The sequence below is a fragment of the Narcine bancroftii genome, chromosome 2 (assembly GCF_036971445.1).
Source record: "Narcine bancroftii isolate sNarBan1 chromosome 2, sNarBan1.hap1, whole genome shotgun sequence".
In the NCBI taxonomy this organism is placed as follows: Eukaryota; Metazoa; Chordata; class Chondrichthyes; order Torpediniformes; family Narcinidae; genus Narcine; species Narcine bancroftii.
The window spans coordinates 286,751,352-286,775,673 of NC_091470.1; the positions used below are offsets into that span (position 1 = coordinate 286,751,352).

The 24,322-nt window shown below is 40.5% G+C and overlaps 1 protein-coding gene across 7 annotated transcripts in view; it reads right to left on the reverse strand.

The window, feature by feature from the left end:
- Positions 1-24,322, reverse strand: part of LOC138755372 (ATP-binding cassette sub-family C member 8-like) — a 162,472-nt gene that overhangs the window by 112,228 nt on the left and 25,922 nt on the right. For 3 of the 7 annotated variants that reach the window (XM_069921223.1, XM_069921224.1, XM_069921225.1), the window contains 2 exons: positions 2,816-3,474; positions 1,372-1,481 (listed from right to left, as the gene is read on the reverse strand). In XM_069921223.1, coding sequence (XP_069777324.1) covers positions 1,372-1,481; positions 2,816-3,412 — 707 coding nt within the window. In that variant the 5' untranslated portion in view covers positions 3,413-3,474. Of the gene's footprint in view, positions 1-1,371; positions 1,482-2,815; positions 3,475-3,564; positions 3,661-24,322 lie in introns of those variants that run through there. The other 4 variants (XM_069921226.1, XM_069921222.1, XM_069921227.1 and 1 more) reach the window with 3 other exon arrangements.

A 24,322-nucleotide genomic window follows, 5' to 3' on the forward strand; every position in this document is an offset into this window, starting at 1 on the left:
TGTAATGAATGCAAACCTAAAAGGCAATTCTCAAAGAAAATTCTCACATATATTCAAGACACTAGTTACTTGATTTTTGGTGAATTTTAGTCATGTAAATAGGTCTGGTATTCAATGCAGTGAAACACAAAATTCTGCAGATACTGTGAATGTAACAAAAACACAGAAATGCTGGAGGAATTCTGCAAATCTCACAGCTTCCTTATATAAAGTTATATATCTTTACCTCCCGTGACTGCTGCAAGACTTTGAGTTCCTCCAGCATTTCTGTGTTTTCACTACTATTCAATGCCCTAAACAAAAGATTACTCTTATGCAATGCACTGCAAACATTTACCCTGAAGCATCAGTTTGGTTATGAGCAGATTTGAATCTATAATCATTAACTGCAATGACAACTTTAAGCTATAAACTAATTTTCTGTAATACATAATATGGAGAAATAATTGTTTTGGATTTGATCTCAATTCCAATTTCTGCTTCTGAATAAGAATACTGATTCTCGATATTTGGTAGATAATGTAAAATACATGGTGACATACCAAAAATTCACCATTCTCCCTCAAACAAGCTGCTGTTTGAATAACATATGGCTCAGTTACCTTGGATATAAAAGAGCCAGGGTTTACACTAACCATCATAATTTTAAGGATGGACAATAGCATAAAGAGAACTGGGCTTAACTAAAATGCCTTTCTGAATCAGAAAGGCATTTTAATAGTCCTATTTTCTTTTTCTTTGGCTTGGCTTCGCGGACGAAGATTTATGGAGGGGGTAAAAAGTCCACGTCAGCTGCAGGCTCGTTTGTGGCTGACCAGTCCGATGCGGGACAGGCAGACACGATTGCAGCGGTTGCAAGGGAAAATTGGTTGGTTGGGGTTGGGTGTTGGGTTTTTCCTCCTTTGCCTTTTGTCAGTGAAAATTGTCATTGAAAATAACCTCTTTCAAATAATCACTATCTGGTTCTACTTAACAATGACATGGGCAAGAGACTAAGAAAGATGCCTTCACAAATGGCACCAAACTACACCATTTAAATGAAAAATAAACCAAATTATAATTAATAATATAATTGATGTGAAAGTAGCAGAATGTTGAATCAGAAGGAACATTTGAAGTGTATCAGAAGCTAAACTACTTAATCTAATCCCATGACACAAAGAATTGCCTTACATTCATTTTGACTTTTCACCTCTTTTTAAGACATCTTTTAAACATGTGTGGTGGTCAAACTTGAAAATAAAAGAAAATAGTAACCTCTGTTATGGGTAATAATTTGGGTGTAAACTAAAGTTTAGAAAGATTTTGTAAGGATATAACTGAATAATATTGTTTTAAACAGCAGAGAACATTCTGTACATTTTCTCTTACGTGTATGTAATCTGTGACAACACATTAACATACGGCTGGTGAAATCTTTTTTCTGGGTCTTGTAATTCTAAAGATGGGATATCTATGGTATATCCTGGTCCATAGTAACCCTGAGAGAAATAGATTATATATTAGTTCATTGTGCACTTGTTAAAATTGCAATAACATTGTCAACTTTCAAAACGATGCAAAACAGATGTAAAATTCCTTATAACAATTTGTTTGGCAAATCTGAATACTCAAAACACTGTAACTTGAAAACAACATCAATACAAAAATAATAAGTCGCAGATTACCAACAAATCCTATGAGCTCATGATAGTTTGTTTTTTTTATTCAAATAGAACCCTTTGACCCACAACATTGTGACAACCTATATGCATCTTTTCCAGCATCAATTAACCTTTTTCAACCTCACAGCCCATAACCCTATATTTTTCCTGCATTCGTGTGCCCATCTGAGAGTCTTTACACATCCCAATTGTACCTGCCTCCACCACCTCCATTAAGCCACCTCTCACCCTCAGTCACTCCAAAGAGATAAGTTCTAATTGGTTATCCTTTCTTCACAAGACACTTTCTCCAATCCAGGCAACATTGTGGTATATCTCCTCTGCACTACATTTAACACTTCCACATTCCTTCTATAGTGTGGTCGAACAAGAATTTTATAGGGCTGCAGTGTTCTTCATGGCAAAAGCTCAATTCCCTGACTAATGAAGGCCAGCACACCATACACCTTCTTAACCACCCTACCAACTTCTGCAGCACCTTTGTGGGACTGATAGACTTGGATCCTTAGATCCCTCTGTTCCTCTGCATTGCTAAATATCTTTCCATTAACCATATACTCAGCTTCAAGTTTGATCTTCCAAATTATACCACTTCTCACTTTTCAAATTGAACTCCATTTGACACTTCTTCACTCAACCCTGCATCCTCTATCCCATTTTAACCCATGACACTATCCACGACACCTCCTATCTTCGTATCATCTACAAGCCTACAGATCCACCCCTCAAATTCCTTGTCCAAGTCATTTATAAAAATCACAAAGAGCAAGGGTCCCAGAACAGTTCTCTGTGGAACACCACTCGTCACCCACCTCCAGGCAGAATTCTGAATCCAAACAATGAAAAGTCACCTTTGAAATATTTTGCACAATAGTTAAAAAGTGAAAGTTAATTGTGACGGAATCTCAAAATTTCACTAAATATTCATTGGACTCAGAGCAAATCTCTCCTACAACAAATGCCTGCACCCCAACTTCAAATATTGCAACTAAAGTGAAAGGTTTTTTTTCCTCATTCCTTCACCCAAAGTTGTCAATCTAGTGTTGATTTATATTTTTTTAAAAAGAACAGAAGCAGGTGTGAAACACAAAAAATACAACTGCCTTTTATAAAGTCACACACTCTCTTTCGAATTATATTGCTAGACATACCTTTTTAAAAAATATACTGAGTTCCAGAATGAGGAATAATCCATAGATTGAAGCCAAGGTACAGTTGAGGAGAAAAGTCAGATCACTGGTGATGAACCTCTGTGAATACATCTGATAAGCCTTCAACACATTAATGCTACAGGCAGCAGGCCAGTGAAAAATAAAAAGCACCAAAAACATGGGTACATTTGCACCCTCAGTAACATCATAGTAAACTATGGAAAGGACACAAGAGGCGAGTTGTGCTGCATCAGGTATATAAATAAACGGACTGTTAAACTTTGAATATAACTGTGACAAAATGCCATCTCCCACAACACAGGCAGATATAAAAATGTAGAAGAATGTTAATATCCAGCGAACATTGTGCCATGGAAAATGGATCCAGCCTCTCAAACCTGTGGGAAATCCTGAAGTGGAGTGTCTTCTGCACTTGATCACAGCCATGCCAATTAGAGAACAAAACACAAATGCCAGATGTACAAGAAGATTTACACCTTCACTGAAGCAAACATCTTTAATGTGAGACTCTTCATTTGGTTGAAAGGTATCATTTTTGTGGGCAAGGCCACAGAAGGCATCAAAAGCATCTTCCATCTTGATTACTTCTTTCCAGTATTAGTCCAAATGCAGCTTGCAATCTTTTCTTTTCAAGTTACCTGTAAGAGAAAAAAAAAATTATCAATCAACTGAACAAAATATCTGTACTGCATTTCATTTAAGAAGATCAAAATATCATGAGCATTTACTGCAGTAGGAAGCTGTGCAGTACTGATGATTTATTTTCTTCAAGACTGTCTCTCAGTCATTCTATATCTTTTTGTTTAATCTGTGGTTAGTAGAACATCCTTTTGAAATTTAAGAATCATAGTTAAATGAGGTCATTTAATGTACTTGTGTCACTTAGCAAAACAACTTTAAACAGGAACTGAGTCATCTTTCAATTGCGACATTCACAGAATGGAAATATGGCAAATATGGTCTTTCTCAATAACAAGCTAAATACAAAATTTTAGTGAACAGCAAAAAAAACATCTTGGATTTTTTCTCCACTGACAGAAACTTGATGGTAGAAAAAAAGCACAAAAAAAAAATCACAGTTTGGAAATCAAACTTCTTTAGCCCAGATTTTTCTTGCAGGTCAGGGTCAGAAGCACCCAGGACAATGATTAGAACGTTATTTTCCTGACTGATACAAACATAAATTTTTCCCACGTGAATGATACCTTGAATTGAAAAAAAAACAGTGTGTGTGCGCATGTGTTTGGCCGTGTGTTTCTAAGTAAAATCCTCCTGATTCAGAAGATGGCCAACTTGCTTCACAGTATACCTCAGAAATAATTTACTGACTGCAACAAGTTCCTGATAACTACAATACATAAACATAAATTAAGTGATTGGCTGGCATTCTTTTTATAGTGAAAAAACACAAAAAACTGCAATGCTGGAACCTTGAGCGAACAATGAAAAGCTGGAGGAACTCAGTAGGTCAGGCAGAATCCATAGGTAAAAAGGGGCCAATCAAAAATGTAATGATCTTTTTCTTGTAAAGTATACCATAATTAAACTTTCAGAGAAAAAAATCACTCTTGCTCATTTCAATCTTAGCATCATTTAACTCATCACAAGATTTAATTCCAGTTTATTGACCTAAAAACTAGCCTTTGTGAAGCACTCCTTCATAGTTCAATTTCTGGAATTTTTAATAATGTAAATGATTATTTGCATTTATTTTTCCTTTCTTTCTTTTACAATTTAGTATTTCCCATTCTTTATCAGATTCTGTACAAGTCATCCACTCTTATGTCCATGTCTCAATCCACATATTGTTTATTTCATAATCTTTCAATCTGATTTGAGTGATGTTTGGCTTCAATAAATAATAGTAGCAAATGATTGGATTCCTTCACTGCAATGATACAAGCACTCACCATCAACCTACCAATCTATGTACAAAAATCTAAAAAAAATTCACCAACCCTCCAGTGAATAATGAGTAAATATTTTACAAAAACTCAACACATTACACTATTCCCACAGTACTATACTAATATCTACTCAAGCACATCAAATAATTAGTCAAATTATAAAGTAGAACTGAAGTATTGGTTACATCTGCATTGTCGGCCATTAAGATTACAGAAATTTGCCCTACATAATTCACAGATCACTACCCAATAATTTGAGATGTGGAATAACATTTGCTCTCGCAGAATTCTGAAAAACCAAAAGAATTTATTTTTGTCAACTTATGTTGCTTGATGCATTTTGCAGATGATACAAACATAGGGGGAATTGTGGATAGTGAGGAGGATTTTCATGGACTACAGAAGGATTTGGACTGCTTGGAAAGATGGGGTGAAAAGTGGCTGATGGAGTTTAATGTAAATAATTGTGAGGTGCTTCATTTTGGGAAGAATAACCAGAATAGGACCATGCAGTGACTGTACTTTGAATAAATATAGGACCTGGGAGGTGATCTTGAAAGTGTTTAAGGCATTGGTGAGGCCAAGTTTGGAGTATTGTGTCCAAATTATAGGAAGGATATAAATAAGGAAGAGAGAGTGCAAAGTAGGTTTACAAAAATGTTGCCTGGATTGCAGTATCTTGAATACAGAGAAAGATTGAGAAGACTGGGACTTTATTCATTGGAGCGTAGAAGGTTGAGAGGGGATTTGATAGAGGTTTTTAAAATTATGAAGGGAATAGACAGAGTAGCTGTGAATAGGCTCTTTCCCCTAAGGGTAGGGGAGATTGGAACAAGGGGTCATAAGTTAAGGGTTAGGGGGAAAAACCTTAGGAGTAATATAAGAGGATGTTTCTTCACTCAGAGAGTGGCGGCTGAGTGAAATGATCTACCGGAAGAAGTAGTTGCAGCAGAGTCAATTCTGTCATTTAAGAGATTAGATGAGTACATGGATGTGAGGGGGGTTGGAGGGTTATGGGCAAGGGAGTGGGTAGGTGGAACTAGTGGAGTTCACGTACATTGGTGCGGACGAGAAGGGCCCATATGGCCTGTTTCCGTACTGTAAATTGTTATATGGTTATATTGCATTATGGAAAGTTGCCATATGGTTTACTTCCTAGGAACACAACTTCTGCTAACACAGGGGTCACCTGCATAGAAGTTTCTGACTCATCCAAGAATTCTCTCAAAGGGAAAATGCTGCTTTGCCATCCATATAAACTGTTCTGCTTTCTCCCCCAACTCTTATCCCAGTGCTGCATGGGACAAAAGGATGATTAAAAGAATGTGAAGCACTGAGGCAGGACACAATTTGTGCACAATCTGGGATCAGTACTAAGAGGTAGCACAAGGTTGGAGAGAGAGAAAATTAACAATGAAGGGAGATTGGTCATGGAAGACAGCCAGTTCAGGGAGAGCTACATTGATAAACTGAAACAGTTTAATATTGAGGAAAAGGTGGTATTGGATGCCATGTACAGGATGCACAAAGATTGATAAATCCCCAGGTCCAGATGAAATTTATCTTAGGAAACTAGGGAAGCAAAGGAGGAGATAGCTGAGGCTCTGGTAAAGATTTTTGAATCTTATCCATGGATGAACTGTCAGAAGATAATGTTGTTCCTTTAATTAAGAAGAGCAGATCAGATAAGCATGGTAACCACAGGCCAGTGAAATTACTGGAAGCATTTTTTTTTGAGGGATCAGATTTATGTGCATCTAGAAAAGTAGCAGCTGATGTTATCTATTTGAACATTAGTAAGAATATCATATATAGTTTTAATTTACTGCATTCTTCAGAGATTAGAACATTACTGACTTCCTGTCAGTGATGAGTGGCACTGATTCAAATCTTATCCTTCTCCAACACATGAAACCTTAGACTGCCTTCCACAAATCTATTACTTTCAAATTTACTTTTGATGGTAAATCTTAGATGCATATCTTCCATGATAAGCATATACCTCCTTAGTTAATAGCCCAAAACCATACACCATACTCCAGGTTGAAGATCAACCATGATTACAATGAAAGGCAAACCAAACATGAAAGTACTTCTTTTGTTCTTATACAAACATACAAATTATGGGCTAGTCGGCAGCTTAAACCTGCTTCAACATTGAGATTATGCCTGATCTGACTGTTACAAGTATTCTCATCTGACTCCAGTAACCTCAGTCCATTGATTCTCCAAAATATGTCTATTGTTCCTTTTAAATATTCATATATTTCCATTGAGGAACAGTTCTATAGATGCATTACCCCCAGACAAAAGGTTTAGCCTTATCTAGTCTTAAATGGGTGACTTTTTTTAATTTTATAAACACAGACCTCAATATTTTCTCCCACAAGGAAGCATCCTTTCCATATCATCCTGTCAATATCCCTCAGGATCTTACATAGTTAAATCAAATCACCTCTTTCTCTTTTAGATTGCAGTTGATACAACCTCAGTCTGTCTAACATTTTCTCAGAAGACCATGCTTATTCCACACATCAGTCAAGCAAAACTTGATAAAAATATTTCCAGAACATTAACATCCTCCTTTAAAATGATCAATACAATGCATAGATACCCCCAACATTGTTTACCAATGCCCTCTCAACTTCCCCAAATTTGTATTTGATTATCCTTTGAATAAATAACAACATTGTTATTTCTGCTAATTATTGGCTACACCCATGTACTAACCTTTGCATATGATGCAAATTTTAGGTAACCCTCACCCCATCTGATTCCTGTTTCCATTTTATCTTTACCTACTCTCTTTCTAACTTTTCTTCCCCCCTACTTCCTAATGGCATCCCCCTCTACCTTTCTTTCCATCTCTCTCACCTTTTGTCACCTCAGGTTCCTCCCCCAGATTCCTTCCCTTTTTTAATATGTAATTTTACCTTTTTTAATCCGAGGTCTGAACCTTTTATCAAGACAAAAATGTTGACGAACCATTTCTACCGATGGACGTCTGACCTGCTGAGTTTATCCAGCAATTCTTCATTTTCTCTTTTACCAAGTTCTGTTAAAGAACTTGAACCTGAAATATTTACTCAGTTTCCCTGTGCAGATGTTGCATGATTGTCTTAGAATTTCCTGTTCTTGCCTCAGATTTCCAGCACTTGCAGTTTTTAATGTTTTCCCCAGATCATTTTTGGGTTGGAATGCTATGAAAATTTTGTAACTTCAGTAAATGATGCTGTGGCTCATCTTGTTCATCTGTATCAAAAACTTGGATGAGGGAATCAATTGTAATATACCGTATTTAATTTTACTGATGATGGAACACTAGGTAGGAGTGTGGTTTGTCAAGAGGATTCCAAGAGCAGACAAACACAGGCTTTGTGAAAGGGCAAGGACATGCGAGATGGAATAATAGGGAGGCAAGTGTTGTAATTTTAGGTGAATTGATGGGATTGTGGGGAAACCTATACCTCTTTCCTGATTGATGGTAGCAGGGAGAATAGAGGGTGTGCTAGGTGATGTGGATCCTTGATGATTGCTTCTGCTCTCTGACAGCAGCATTCCCTGTAGCTATACTCAATAGTGGGAGGGTTTTACCTGTGATGTCCTGGGCTCTGTGCACTACCTTTTGGAGGGTTTTACACTCAGGGGCACTGGTGTCCCCATAACAGACAGTGATGCAGCCAGTCAGTGCACTTTCCAACACACATCTATAGAAATTTGTCAGGGTGTTTGATGTTCTACCAAACCTCCACAAACTTCTGTGCAAGTAGAAGCACTGATGTGCTTTCTTCATGATGCCATTTGTGTGTTAGGGCCAAGATAGATCATCAGAGATAATGACTCCAAAGAACTTAAATTTGCTCACTCTCACCACCTCGGATTTCCCCCAATGATCACTAGATCAAACACCTCTGGTTTTCCCTTCCTGAAGTCAGCAGTCAGCTGCTTGGTTTTGGTGATATTAAGTGCGAGGTTGCAGTTGTTGGTGCACCAACCAGCCAAGTCTTCAGTCTCCCTCCTGTAGGCTTCACCCCTTTTTGACAACCCACTACCATGGTATCATCACCAAATTTGTAGATGTTGTCATACCGAGCCACACAATCATAGGTGTGAAGGAGGGGGGCCATGAATACAGTCCTATACTGATGAATATTGTGGAGATGATGTTCTTAGCAATCCTCCACTGATTGTGGTCTGGAGGTGAGGAAATCCAAGATCTAATTACACAGTGGACTTGCTGATCAATTTTGAGGAGGTGATGGTGTTGAATGCTGAACTGCAGTCAACCATGTAGCTTCATAATGTTTTTGTCCAGCAAGGATTAGAGACAGTAAAACTCTCTGCACTGTAGGTAGGTGATAGTGAAGGAGGAGAAAATTATTTTAACATTCATGGCTTATTCGAGGTTTATCCAATGATGCCAGTCAAAGATAACATTTTGTATTACTGGTGACATGGCACAGGATGAGGCAAAGACACTAGGATATACAAATGAAAACTATGCCCTAAATCGTGTCCCTTGATTATGTGGTTTGGTCCCTCCAGAAATTTTTATAGTTACTATGCAAAATAAGCCAACCACACAGAAAAGATATTCTTCAAAATATTCCTGCTCTTGGATGACAGCATTTTGAGGAAAAGGATGGCTGCTATGGCCAGACATTGGTTTCATATTCATTTAATTTTAATTTATAAATTCAGCCCAGTAACAGGCCATTTCGGATAATGAGTCCATGCTGCCCAATTTACACTCAATTAACTTACAAACCCAATATGCTTTGAACGGTGAGAGGATTAACACTTCAAATTTGATTTCAGCAGCGAGCACTCACTTATCTTCCAGTGCCATACCTTAATCTCCCTAGGCACATGCCCAGCCACTTGCTATGGCATGCAGGTCTTGTGCAGTGTGATTTGCCATTGATCTTGCTACCATGGATCACCATGACCCCAAATAAATTGTGGGATGAACTTCAAAAAATTACAGCTGAGCTCCAAAGATAGACAAAAGACTCTGTTCTCTCTCCCTTCCCTTTGCCTTCTTCCTCCAGTACACGAGTCCCTTCATCTCCATTAATCCACCTATTACCTCCAGCCTTTGGGACATTCTCCTCCCCCTGTTCCTCCACCCCATTCATTTTGTTTGGGTGCCTGCCGATATTTTTTCATACCTTGATGAAGGACTCAAGCCCAAAACGTTGGTTATGTATTTTCATTTTGCTGCATAAAGTATCCTGTTTGACCAGCTGAGTTTTTCCAACCTTTTTTTTCATGAAGCAAATGTCAAAGTACCAAGGGAGTCTGGGACCCAGGGAGGGGAGCAAGTAGGGAGCCAGAGACCTAAATAATAACTAGACTTATGACTTTCCGAAACATGGGATCAATGGGTTGCATGATCCGGCTCATTCACATGGAGTGGATATTTCAGGATCCTCAATTTTGCAATTTAATTAGGGCATTACAAATCACCACTTCAACAAATAACAGTCCAATTTTATTTCCAATATCAATAGTTACCTGAAAAGGGGATACAAAAAAAAACCCCTGACATTTCAACAGATCAGGCCCGTCTACAATTGGCAAATCAGGAGTCTCCAAAAGGCAAAAATTTGCAGAAAACATACAATCAAAAGGAATTAAACCAAAATATCTTTTGAAGGTCCAACTGCACCTTGATATGAAATTTAGACATACAGTAGCAGGCCTTTTTAGCCATCGACCCCGTACTGCTCAATTGACCAACAACCCAATAAGTTTTGAAGGATGGGAGGAAACCAGAGTACCCAGAGAAAACTCACGCAGACATGGAGAGAACATACAAACTTCTCACATAAAACGCCAGATTCAAACCCTGGTCAGTCACTGGCACTGTAATACTGTTGCAATAACCCCTATGCTAATCATGCCCCCCCTTATTATTGTGAGCCCAGTAAATTTTCAGGGAGCTTGGATAAAACATGTTAGAGCCTGGGTGAGTGGAAAGGAAGCATGTCCCTGGGGCGTGAAAAGGAACAGAGGAGCTGGGATCCGATGTGCAAAAGGAAAAATATATATGAGTATATGAATCAGCATTCTCTGATCCAATCACTGGGTGAGCTGAATTGTCATGCAGCATTTTAATGAAGTTTTACTGTATTTAATACCAAACTGTGAGGTTGTGAACCTGACCCATACAAAAAGTGAAGAGTGAGAGAACAGTTTTCAGTAGAATCAAGCCTTCAACACGATAATATTGCAATTTATTCACATCCAAGTAGTGGACTGGAGAGTAGTGCACTTACCCACTGCACACCCAGTTTTTCTGCAATAAATATTTTGATGAGATTTTGTTATTTCATAACAATGTCTCATCACTTCATAGGATTTTCCTGAATCTATTTTAATTATAATTATATTTCCTCATTTTTTTTTAAATATAAAAAGTTTCACAATTCAGTACATTGTATTTCAACTTAATACATTTACATTTTCAGGGAATTTCCTGAGCTCAATCTTCCCGAAGAAACTGAAACAAAATCTCAAGTACAATTTTCCCCATTTTTAATAATTCAGTCCTTACAGTAATTTACACAATCCAGTTCCAATTAGTTTCAGTAAATGATGAAATTGGCAAGCAGAAACATGCTCATGCACAACTTTATAAAGCAGAATTCTCTGGAAAGTTATTCATTAAGGATTGGATTGCTCATATTTATTTAGTTACCTATTCAAATAATGAATGTGATTATAATTTAAATATGGATTTTCTTCCTCAACAGAATAACAATGAATCAAGACCTTGGCCCTAACTGACCTGCATTTTCTCAGGCAACCATCATCTTTTGGCAGAGAAAAAACAGGAAATAATAGTCTAAGCACCATTGATCATGCAGGTTAGAATTACAAATTGCTCGGGAAACTATCTTTAATAATTACCATTCCATACATTTATTTTAGCATGTAGTCACCAAAAGCTAACATTTTTTGTTAATTAAACAGATATTTCAGTTATTTTCATTACAAATCCAAAATTGCATGTGATAATGACAGAGAAAGGCCAATTTATATTTCTGTAAGTTTTGTGGCATTTTTATTCAGTAAACATTTTCAGAAGATCCATTTAAAAGATGATACTGGAGATAATGTTATTGGATACATCTCTGTCACAACTTAAGGTGGTAAAACTTGATTATATTGGTAGGTAACCCAGATTCAGTACGTCCTTGAGGACTCTTACCAGGTTTTACAGATGCACCCTCTCCTGTCCCAGATGCATCACATCTTGAATACGAACTAGGAGAGGAGTAAGCCTGTCAAGCCTGCATACATTCAATAACTTATGGTAAAACTGGTCCTGGACTCTCCTCCACCTACTTGCCTCCACACCCCCCCCCCATCCCCCAATAATCCTTAGTAGCCTATGGAAAAAATGTCTTAAATTTATTAAATGAGTTAGACTCTATTGCTTCCTTGGGCAAAGAATTCCACAGACTCTCTTCTCTGGGAAAAGCAGATCCCCCTTATTTCTGTCCAAGATCTGCTCCCCTGAATCTGGAGGCCATGTCCCCCAGTTCTAGTCTCACCTATCAGTGAAAACAACTTGCATATAGAGACTGCACCTTACATTCTTAGGCAGAGCAGAGTGTTGCAAATGCAGTTCAGGCCATTACACAAACCAACCTCCCCTCCATCGACTCAACTTGTACTCCCACCATCTCGGGAAATCCGTTGACGTATTAAAGGACCCATCCACACCAATCAAACAGTCTTCTTCCCCCCCCCCCCCCCCCCTTCTGTTTGGTAGGTGAAATACGAGCTTGAAAACATGAACCTCCAGATTTAAGGACTATTTCTTTCCTGCTGTTATCAAAGTGTTAAACCTTGATAATGCTCTTGCACTGTTTTAACTGTACCTATCTTTGTAGCACGATTCCCTGTATTCTTTTATTATAGCACAACACCCTACACTTTTGTTTTATTATTGAACTACCTGCTGTACTCAAGTACGAGTTGACTTACTAGAAATGTAAAATTAAACTTTCCACAATATGACAAAACATTTAAAACAAAAGGAATATACCAAAAAATTTTCAAGACTCTAAATACTTGATTATTCCACCCCAAGATGTTCAATCTTAGCTGGATTACTCAACCTTGTTGAACATCTCACACTGATTTAATCCATTCTATTTAAGATTTATCATAATCCTGCCAAAATGACTGCTAATTATGGTTAATTACAACCACCAGTTCATCAGATGTTTCTCAGAGGAAAAACTTCTAATTAACACCAGTTGAAATTGGTGTTAATATTTAAAAAAAAAGGAAACGTCTATTTTCACCTGAATAAAAATATTCAAATAATCATGGTAACAGCCCATTACAGTATTTTTTTTAAATATACAGATGTTAAAAAGAACATGTTTGGCAAAGGTGATAAACATATGGTAACTATTGATTGCTATCTGAAGACCTTGTACAATTGTTTTTAAAGGGATGAAAATTCATGCAAGATACAGTTAAAAATCCTAATCACTGTCATCCCCAAATGTGAAATCCTCTTCAGAATAGTCTGTTGTAAATTACTTGCAGGGCATGTTGCACAACCTTACCATTAGCAATTTATTACACAGACAAAAATCCTTTCATCTGATGTTAATTGTTACATTACTGTTACATTAAGTCACAGTCTCACTATCAGCAATATTCCTTTTGTTCATTCCATACTCATCCAAGTTTATTGTCACCTGATTGTTCAAATACAACCCAACGAAACAGCGTGCTCCGGTCCTCAGTGCAAAAGATGCTCAGACATACAACCAGACCTAACTCACATACAGACAACAATACACAAGGCAAGTAATTCATCAATACAAATAAATATTGTTTCATGAATACGAGAGTCCCAGATGATTAGTGTGTGCAGTTCCTTTGGTTATTCTTTTCACTGCCTGTGGGAAGTGAGGCTGTTCCTCAGCCTGGTGGTGTCTCTGAATCTCCTGTATCTCATCGCTGATGGGAACAGCTGAAAGATGTGTGCAGGGTTTTTAATGATTTTGCTTGCCCTCTTCAGACAATGATCCCAGTAGATCATGTCAATGGTGGGGGGGGTTGGGGGGGGTGAAAGGGGGAAGCTCCAGTGATTCTCTCTGCCACTCGTCCTGTGGATTGACCTCTGATCCATTTCTCTGCAGCAACTGTACCACATTGTGATGCAGCTGGCTAGAGCGCTCTCATAGAGCTTCTGTAGAAGGTTGACATAATGGTGGCTGGTAGTCTTGCATGTTTTCAGTCTTCTCAGGAAGTGCAGTCGCTATTGTGTCTTCCTGACAAGTGATATGTTGAGTGTCCCAATAGGTCACTAGTTAAGTCAACTCCAAAGAACTTGATGCTCTCCACCCTTTCTACCTCAGAGTTGTTGATGTGTATTGGAGAGTGGTTGTACCTGGTCATCCTGAAGTCCACGTTGAGATTCAGGCTGCTACTCTCGCTCCATTCCACGAGATTTTCCACCTATTCTCTGAAGGGCGACTAATTGCTGTTGCCGATTAGGTCAATTACTCTTGTGTCATCTGCAAACTTGTTGACACTGTTGGAGCTGATCTGGCGATGCAGTTGTGGGTCAGTAGCATGAACAGGAGTGGGCTGAGCGTGACTGTGCTCAACATCCTTCTACCCACCCAGATGGACTTCCATTAGGAAGTCCAGGTCCAGTTACAGAGAGGGATGTTGAGTCCCAGCAAGGACAGCTTCTCCACCAGCCTCTGGGCAATAATCGTATTAAATGTCAAGCTGAAGTCAATGAAGAGCAGCCTCATTGAACAGCAGCCTGGCATTTGAGTTGCTATTCTCCAGGTGGGTCAGGACGGAGTGAAGTGACAGGGCTATAGCATCATCTGTGGAACAGTTTCTTCTATTGGCGAATTGAAATGGGTCCATCTTCTCTGGGAAGTGTGCTTTGATGTGTTCCATCACCAGATATTCTAAGCATTTCATAAAGGTGGTCAATGCCACAGGGTGGCAGTCATTGAGGCCTGTTATTGTTGCCGTCTTGGGTACTGGGATGATAGTGGCTGCCTTGAACCCTGTGGGAACAATGGACTGTTGCAGTGAGGTGTTGAAGATGTCCGTGAAGACCTCCATCAATTGATCTGCACAGTCCTTCAATAACCAACCGGGTATATTGTCTGGTCCTACTGCCTTATGTAGGTTCACCTTGGACAGGGTTCTCCTCACCTTGGCTGAGTCTATGCAGGGGGGCCATTCATCAGGGGGTCATGGAGCTTTCATTGGGATCATCATGGTTCTTCAAAAACAAACTATGCATAGAAGGTGCTCAGTCTATCTGGAAGGGAGGCATCATTGTGTGCTTAACTCACAAGGTTGACGTGATCCTTTATGATCTCTGCTACCTAAATCTAACATTTCTTTTTCCAGTTTCAAAGAAGGGTCCCAAGCCTGAAATGTTAACTGTTTCTCCTTCCACAGCTGGTTCTTGAATATGAGTATTTCCATCAATTTCTCGTTGTATCTGCAAATGTCCCAATTTTCTATTAGGTATGGCTCCTGATTCTAATAGTTAGAGTAAAGAGAAAATAATTTATAAATCAAACTACTTAAAAATGATTCAAATATATTTAATTCCACGAGAAAACAGAAACATTGATAAATATTCTGGGGTAAAACACAGGATTCTGATGACACTGTGGTTAAGGGAAAAAAAACACAAAAATGCTGGAGAAACTCAGCAGGTCATTAACAGTGCCTTTATTCAGAGCCAGCTCTTCAGCGCTTGACGTCCTGCTTTGCGGAAACTGCCAAAATGTTTGGCCTGGAAGTCAGCCTGAAGAAAACTGAGGTCCTCCATCAGCCAGCTCCCCACCATGACTACCAGCCCCCCCACATCTCCATCGGGCACACAAAACTCAAAACGGTCAACCAGTTTACCTATCTCGGCTGCACCATTTCATCAGATGCAAGGATCGACAATGAGATAGACAACAGACTCGCCAAGGCAAGTAGCGCCTTTGGAAGACTACACAAAAGAGTCTGGAAAAACAACCAACTGAAAAACCTCACAAAGATAAGCGTATACAGAGCCGTTGTCATACCCACACTCCTGTTCGGCTCCGAATCATGGGTCCTCTACCGGCACCACCTACGGCTCCTAGAACGCTTCCACCAGCGTTGTCTCCGCTCCATCCTCAACATCCATTGGAGCGCTCACACCCCTAACGTCGAGGTACTCGAGATGGCAGAGGTCGACAGCATCGAGTCCACGCTGCTGAAGATCCAGCTGCGCTGGATGGGTCACGTCTCCAGAATGGAGGACCATCGCCTTCCCAAGATCGTATTATATGGCGAGCTCTCCACTGGCCACCGTGACAGAGATGCACCAAAGAAAAGGTACAAGGACTGCCTAAAGAAATCTCTTGGTGCCTGCCACATTGACCACCGCCAGTGGGCTGATAACGCCTCAAACCGTGCATCTTGGCGCCTCACAGTTTGGCGGGCAGCAGTCTCCTTTGAAGAAGACCGCAGAGCCCACCTCACTGACAAAAGGCAAAGGAGGAAAAACCCAACACCCAACCCCAACCAACCAATTTTCCCTTGCAACCGCTGCAATCGTGTCTGCCTGTCCCGCATCGGACTGGTCAGCCACAAACGAGCCTGCAGCTGACGTGGACTTTTTACCCCCTCCATAAATCTTCGTCCGCGAAGCCAAGCCAAAGAAAGAAAGAAGATGTAACAAAGGTGAAGATACATCTCCAATGTCTCTGATGTTCCCCCACATCTTGAAGGGCTCAAGCCCGAAACATTGGTTCACCTTTACTATATAAAGGCACTGTTGACCTGTTGAGTTTCTCCAGCATTTGTGATAAATATTCTGGATTGCTCATACACAATGAGATTTGCAGGAAAATTTGATGGAATAAACAGGAAGGTTATGGTGTATGGTATGTGTATACAAATAGTAGAACAGCAACTTCATGCAAACTGCAGGTATGCAGTTAAATGCCAACTAACTATAAAGTATGTAAACTTCCAGGGGAATGTTGTCATTTTCGAAATACCCAAGATGTTTATTATTTTAATTTAATACAGGTCAGGCACTTAGAAATACAAGCATTATATTTCTGAGGCTACATAGCAGATCCAAAGGGATAATACAATACAATGACCATATTACTCAATTCCTTAACTTCACATTCCTGAACTTGCCTCAATGTCAATGCCTTTTAATGGAGCAAAAAGATTCCAAGTTGATTTCCAGTACTCTTATCCGAAGACTAACAATCAACCAAGCAAGGATAAGGCATGTCAAAGAGGAGGGAACAGGAATACATTATACCAATATTTCTCAACCGGTAGTCCACAAACTGGTAACCCACTGCTAGTCCATGGTTTGTTATCGAAAATCTCTTTAGTGGTTTGGAAGGGACTGAAGCTTGTCTGCTTCCCCGCTATTTGTTGATGCATCAAATAACCAAACAACACAAAGTGGCAACCGCTGATGAATGCTTTACTGTTAAATTCAACAATACAACAGAAGCCCCTGGAAATGGTGCCTGCCATCAGCTGAGCTCAGTCTCCTTTTTTAACTAGTGTACTTTGCAGGGACTCACGCATGTGCAATAGCGTCGTGGCAAGTACAATGGCTGCAGCGGGTGCAGACAGCCAATAGCAGTGGCTGTCTACATCCCCTTTCTTGTACAACCCCCTTCACATTCCACAATCCATGTAGGTGTCGTACATTACAATAACTATAGTTCAGCAGTGAACTATAATTACAAAAGCAGTGTTTAATCCCGATATTTTGGTTGGGCTTACAAGTGCACCTAAAGCATTTAATGAAGTAGCCATTAGTGGCAGTGGATGCTTGGGGTGCCACTTGGGGTGCTTCAGCTTGAAAGGATGTGCCATCCATGGTCTTGGAGTTGCAGTCATTTGTTTCATGGGTTGTTACTGATGGAACTCCACCTACCCTGGGTTCATGTTCCAGATCCTGGTTTATAGTCTCAGCAGGAATGGTTCGGGATGGGAATAGTATGTGATGACAGTTTCTCCAATACACTCTTCCTTCTTATTTTACCAGGTATGACCTGGGCTCCTGGCAGCTCCTTTTGACTATGCCCATACGGTCGTAACCCTGTGGACTCTGCATCCTTAGGACTTCCCCTTCTGCTAATGGGATGAGCGGTCGGCTGTTTCTGTCATAGCATCTTATCGGCGCTAGCCTCCTGTTCAGCAGTTGAGATTTAATTTCTTGCAGGTTCTTTAGCTGAGGCTCCAAGAATCTCCTTGCCACAGGTAGAATCATCCGTGTTTGCCTGGACATGAGTCGTTGCACCAGAGAGCCCAATATGGCATCACCGGGTATATTCCTTAGGTTCAAAAGGTTTAGGAACACATCCATATTTTCCCTGTGGGACTTCTCCATGAGCTGCTTCTTGCTATTCACGGCTCTTTCAGCCAACCCATTTGACTGTGGGTTCTCCAGGCTGCTAGTGATGTGGTTGAAATCCCATGTTGTTGCAAAGTGTCTGAATTTGTCACTGGTGAACTGGGTGCCATTGTCCGAAAGCAGAGTGTGGGGGGGGGGGGGGGGGGCACTGAAAAGTGTCTCATTAACTTGATAATGTCTGCCGATAAGGTGATGTCAGGTAAAAGGTCTATATCAAACCATCCAGAGTATGAATCGACAAGAACCAAATACTATTGACCGTGCCATTCGATGATGTCTGTGGCCATGGTTGATCAGGGGAGGTCCGGCATTGTGTAAAATGGCAGCATCTTTTTCTGTTGGTATTGCACACCGAGCAAGCTTGTACCTCCTGGTCTATGTTCTCAGTCATCCGTGGCCAAAAAACTATGTCTCTAGCCCTGTGCTCAGTTGCTTTTGCACTTGGGTGCCCTCTGTGCAGGATGCTGACATAAATATTTTGCAGTGAACTTTGAACTGCTGCTCTCAGGCCTTTCATTATGATTCCATCATCGATGAGTAATTCGTCCCAGAATGGGAAGTAGGGTTGCCTTTCAGATGGTCAGCTGCGCTGCTTGTCAGGCCAGTCGCCCTTGATAAAAATGCTCAGGGTCCTCAATGTTGTATCTTCAGCCATGTGCTGTCTCAGTTCATCCAACCAAGAGGAGGAGATGTGCATGACTGTCAATATATCAAATGTCTCCTCTTCTTCAGCTTGTTGGATCATGCATTTACTGGGAACATGAAATAATGGATCGACTAAGTGCATTTCTTTTCTGCACTTGTAAGCTAAAGTCATGTTGTATTTCTGAAGCCTGAGCATCATTTTCTGTAATTGTGCAGGGGCCGCATGGATTGGCTTTTTTAGTATTGTGACCAGAGGTAAGTGGACAGTCTCTATGGTCACTGGTCTGCCATAAATATAGTTGTTGAATTTTGAGCAGGCAAAAACTACTGCCAACAACTCCTTCTCTGTTTGGGTGTATCTGGTCTCTGTGGTGGTGAGTGATCTGGATGTGTAAGCCACTGGTATTTCATCCTGCAGGCATGCTGCACCCAGACCATACTGTGATGCATCACAGGTTAGCATAACTGGTCTTCGTATGTCATATTATGATAGGACAGGTGGGCTTGAAATATGCCTTTTTAATGTGTGAAATGCAGTTTGTTGTTGCTCCTGCCAGGACCAAACCAAGTCTTTATGCGTCAACTGCCTTAGTGGGGCGATAAGATCACCAGTGTTCAGAATGAACTTGCTCAGGTAGTTGACCATACCCAGGAGACGTTGTAGCGCTATCACATCTGTTGGAACTGGCATTTCACTAATTGTTCTAGTTTTTGAAGGGTTCGCCTTCAGACCTTCTCCTGTGGCCTACGTAATCAAGCTGGTTCAGCCGAAATCTGCACTTACAGGGTTAAGATTAACCTTCTGGGCTTTGTCAAGTACCTTTTTTAAATTTGAGTCATATTCTTCCAAGTCTTTGCCACCTACGAGTACGTCATCAACAATGATGGCACAATGATACCCTGCAAAGATTTGCTCTATTGATCTTTGAAATATCTCATTGCCTGAATTAATTTCAAATGGTATTCGCAGGAATCTGTATTGGCCAAAACTCATGATGAATGTGGTCAACAGTGATGACTTGTAGTGGAATTTGATTTGCCAGAGGAACTTATGCGTCCAAAACTAAAAAAACGGTCATGTCGGCCTTCTGGTACGCATTGGATGGTGTGGTCGTTTTAAAGCTGTATTGAGGACTTTTGGGTCGATGCAAATCTGGATCTTCTGTCCATCTTTTTTCTTAGCAGCCACCATAGAGGACACCCAGTTGGTGGGCTCGGAGACTGGGGTAATCACACACAGGTCCTGCATCCTGTCCAGCTCGGCATTAACCTGTCTTTCATTGCTATCAGTATACGGTATGCCAGATGAACCATGGGCCTCACTTCTGGGTTGAGCTGCATGGAGTATGTCACTGGCAGTTTTCCCAAATCTTCCGTAAAAAGGTCACTGTACTCAGAAAAGATTCTGTGTGTCAGATCATCTTCAGCTGGACTTATCTGGTGTACCTCCCTGCTGAACGAAACCAGACCTATGTCTATGCTTGTGCTGAAGCCCAGCAGAGGCAGGATGTTTTCTTGGACTATGAAAAAAGTTAGTAAGTGCAGCTGTCCTTGAACGTAGCACCACAGTCACACAGTGACTGTGCCACTAGATTTGTAGACTTGTAGCATGGTATAACCTGTTCTGACTTCCTCAGTATATTGAGCATTCTTTATGACATGATGTTGCACTTGGCTCTAGTGTCAATTCTCATGGCTGCTGCTTTACCATTGATCTTCATTGTGATAAATGCTTTGTTATTCCTTCTGATTCTTGTTGGGTCTCCTGGCATCTGCAGAGTCAATCCATCAACGTAATACTCATCATCTGAGTTGGTTTGTCCTTGCTCAGGTTCCATCTGATTAATCATCCTTCTATATCTGGGTCTCGGGGTGAGTTGCTGTCTAGCTCTGCATCATCTGCTGAAATGGTTCCATTTTGAACAGGCTCTTCACTGCTGGCCGGAACATCTCTCATCTTGCCATATGGTCGCCGCCACAATTACCGCTCTCCGTCCTAGGTGAAGGTAGCAGAGCTCGGTTGGCTTCGTCTTCTTCTGGCTTTCAGTTAATGTCTGTTCCCTCCCTCGAGGACATTTACAAGAGGCGGCATCTTAAAAAAGCAGCTCTATCCTCAAAGCCCCCCTCCACCCAGGCCATGCCATCTTCACTCTGCTACCATCTGGAAAAAGCTACAAGAGCCTAAAGATGAGCACTCAGTGGCACAAGGACAGCTTCTTCCCTGCCGCCATCAGATCCCTGAATGATCAATGAATCAAATACATTGCCTTACTTTGATTTTTTTGGTGCACTATTTTTATTTATTTTTTGTAAAGTGGTTAATATGAATGTTTGCATTGTGATGCTGCCTTCAAATGACGAATTTCATGAGAATAAATTCTGATTTCTGATTCTGACTGCTCTGCTTCTATAATTTTAATCCCAAAAGTTCTTCATTTCTCCATCCATGTCTCATACCCAGTTCTCTGAAATAACTCTTTAGTCAAGCAATACTCTAAACTCTATGCATTTGAAATCAGAGTTTGTTAATACTTCTGTAAGGTTCACTTGGATACTTTTTTTAAACATTATCAATGCATGTTAATGCTGTTGATGACTGCAACATGACAACATTGTCTGACTGGTTTAATGTATCCTAGATTTTATACCTTAAATGGACGGGAGGGGGGAGGTAGGGAGGGTGGGATGGGAGGAGGGAGGGGGGGGAGAAAATGGCACTGTATATGTGTGAAAAGGAAAAAGTGTGTATCATGGTTAATGTGATTTATGGTGTGAAAAATAAAAAATTAAATAAATAAAAAGAATCCTAGTGACCACTAGATTTCACAAATGATAGTTTTCAGCTTCAATGATCATAAAGCATTGTGCTTAGCTTGATTATATTCTCGTGTATCACATTACAATCAGTAGTACTTTGTGTTATGCACTCAGAATTATATTTTTGTGTTCGTATCATTTGAGCTACAACAGTTCACCATATTTAGAAAACAGATGACGAAGCCTGTGACCATACATCATGTTGCTCATTATAGTTCATAGAAATGGATTCTCAACAATTTTCTCTCTCCCCCTCCTCCACTCCCCCACACCCACCCCCCCCCACCCCACCCCCACATCTCCATTTGATCGTCTCCACAAATTCTGAATCAAAAATTAAAAAATGAAGATACTGGAGATCTGAAATAAGAGACAATGTAAACACTTGGCAAATCAAGCAGCATTGATTAAAATGATTCAGAGCTAACAACTCAAGGTGCATTCTCCACCAAGATGTGTCTGCAGAAGCGGACGCAGAGCTTTGGAATTGTTGTTCAGGTGGTAGCCCTGAAAGCGCTGCGCTGTCCACTTGAAAGGGACAGCTTCACGGGAGGCACCTCAGAGTGCGCTCAAGCTCCTGTCCACTGTAGCCGTACTCCTTCCCACTGATGTGACGTCATTTGAAGCGCAACGAAGGAGAAGCAGAAAGAACACAGGATTATGGTGAACCTGGAGCAGGCAAGAGAAATACTGATGATGGTTTCAGCCTTTCTCAGTGTTCAGAACGAGATACGTCAATCCTTGGCAATAGCCTGCCTGCACACTGTGTTTCCAAATTCTTGCCAAGTGGCTCGGGCTGACGACGTGATCAGCGCCTTAGCAGGTGTTTTCAGGCAGCTGCATTCAGGTGCCTAGGGGGACTTCAGTGCTCTGGTGATTATCCCTCCCGGAGGAGGGTTAGAAAGTGCACCTCGGAGGTGCCTCCTGCTCTTTCAGGTGGGTACCCCGAGAGCTGCACATAGGGGTAGAATATGCGGCTTTAGATCGGGGTATTCTGGCCTCCTGAAAGAGCCTTCAGATTGAAAAACCTTCAAGAAATTTGCACCTTTTGTTTGCCACTACCATCACTATTAGATTTAAATTTTCCATTCACAACACTTCAGATTTGTACTCCTTCAACTTGGTATATAGTACTATTTTAACTGCTCACAGCAAAGTCCACAGTCTCCTCTACAAATGGGAGGCAAAACAGAGAATGGATAACTGCCTTGCAAACCACTTCCATACTGGGCATCAAATTGGCTGTCACTCACATGAGGCTTGTCATAAACTTGGGGAATTGTGACTGATCTTTCAACCCAGCACATTACAATCGCTCAAATTCAACAGAGTTCAATAATTTCAAATAATAATTCCGCACCTTTCATTAACACTTCCTCTAAACATTTTTGCTTCTGTATCGGTTACTCTCTTTAAACTTCCACTATCATCTCATTTGTCAATTAATCTTTTGTATTCTGCATTATTATGAAACTTTCCTTTTCTTTTCTCTCTCTCACTCTGCATTTTAAAGAATCAGTCTGTCAATTTATTAGTCATACAATGTAGAAACATGCCCTACGGCCCAACTTGCACATGCCAATATAAAAATACCCACCTACACAATTTACTCCTGCCTGAGATTGGCCCATATTCCTCTAAGCCTATCCCATTCATATATCCCTCCAAATGTTTCTTAAATGCTGCAATAGTACCTGCCTCAATTATTTCCTATAGCAGCTTGTTCTAAATGTTCTAAATGTTCACCATCCTCTGAATGAAAAAGTAACCTCGAGGTTCCGACTTAATCTTCTGATTACTAATTTCCAACTCTGGGCAAAAGACTTTGTGTGTTCACCCAACCTATTTTCTCATGATTTTGTATACCTCTCGATCATCCCTTATTCTCCTGCACTCTAAGGAATAAAGCCTGAGCCTCCTCAACATCTTCCAAGAGCTCAGGCCTGCCAGCTCCTGGCAATATCCTCGCAAATCTATTCATCCTCTCCAGGTTGACCACATCTTTCTTGCAGTACAGTACCAAAATTGAACACAATACTTCAAATGGGGCCTCACCAATGTCTGAATTGCAACCTGACCTCCTAACTTCTAGAATCAGTAACTCTGATGAAGGCCAACATGCAGAAAGCCACCCTCTCTACCCGTGACTCCATTTTCAAAGTACTATGCATCTATACTAGATCCCTTTGCTCTGTTCACGTATCTTCTCCCTTTGAACACTCTATAGAAACTTACCAAACACAGATGTTAAGCTCACAGGCTTGTAGTTCCCAGGCTTTTCTCTGCAGGCATTCTTAAATAGGGACACCCTCTAGTCTTCCAGCACCTCACCTGTACTTAATGACTCAAAAATCTCACCAGAGCACCTTTAATTTCCAATTGAGTTACCCACAGTTTTCTCATATATATCTGATAAGACCCAGGAGATTCATACATTATCTCAACCACAATATTGATTGTTCTCAAGGCACTACCATTAAATACACCAAGTCCCCCAGTCCTCATACTTCCTCCACAGTAAAAATAGAGTACTCATTGATTCCTGAGGGGGCCTATTTTTACTAGTTACCCTCTTTACTTTATGTACTTGTACAATCTCTTGGGATTATCCATGTCATCTGCCAGAGCCATCTCCTGTCCTCTTTTTGCCCTCCTGATTTCCTTTTTTAGCTT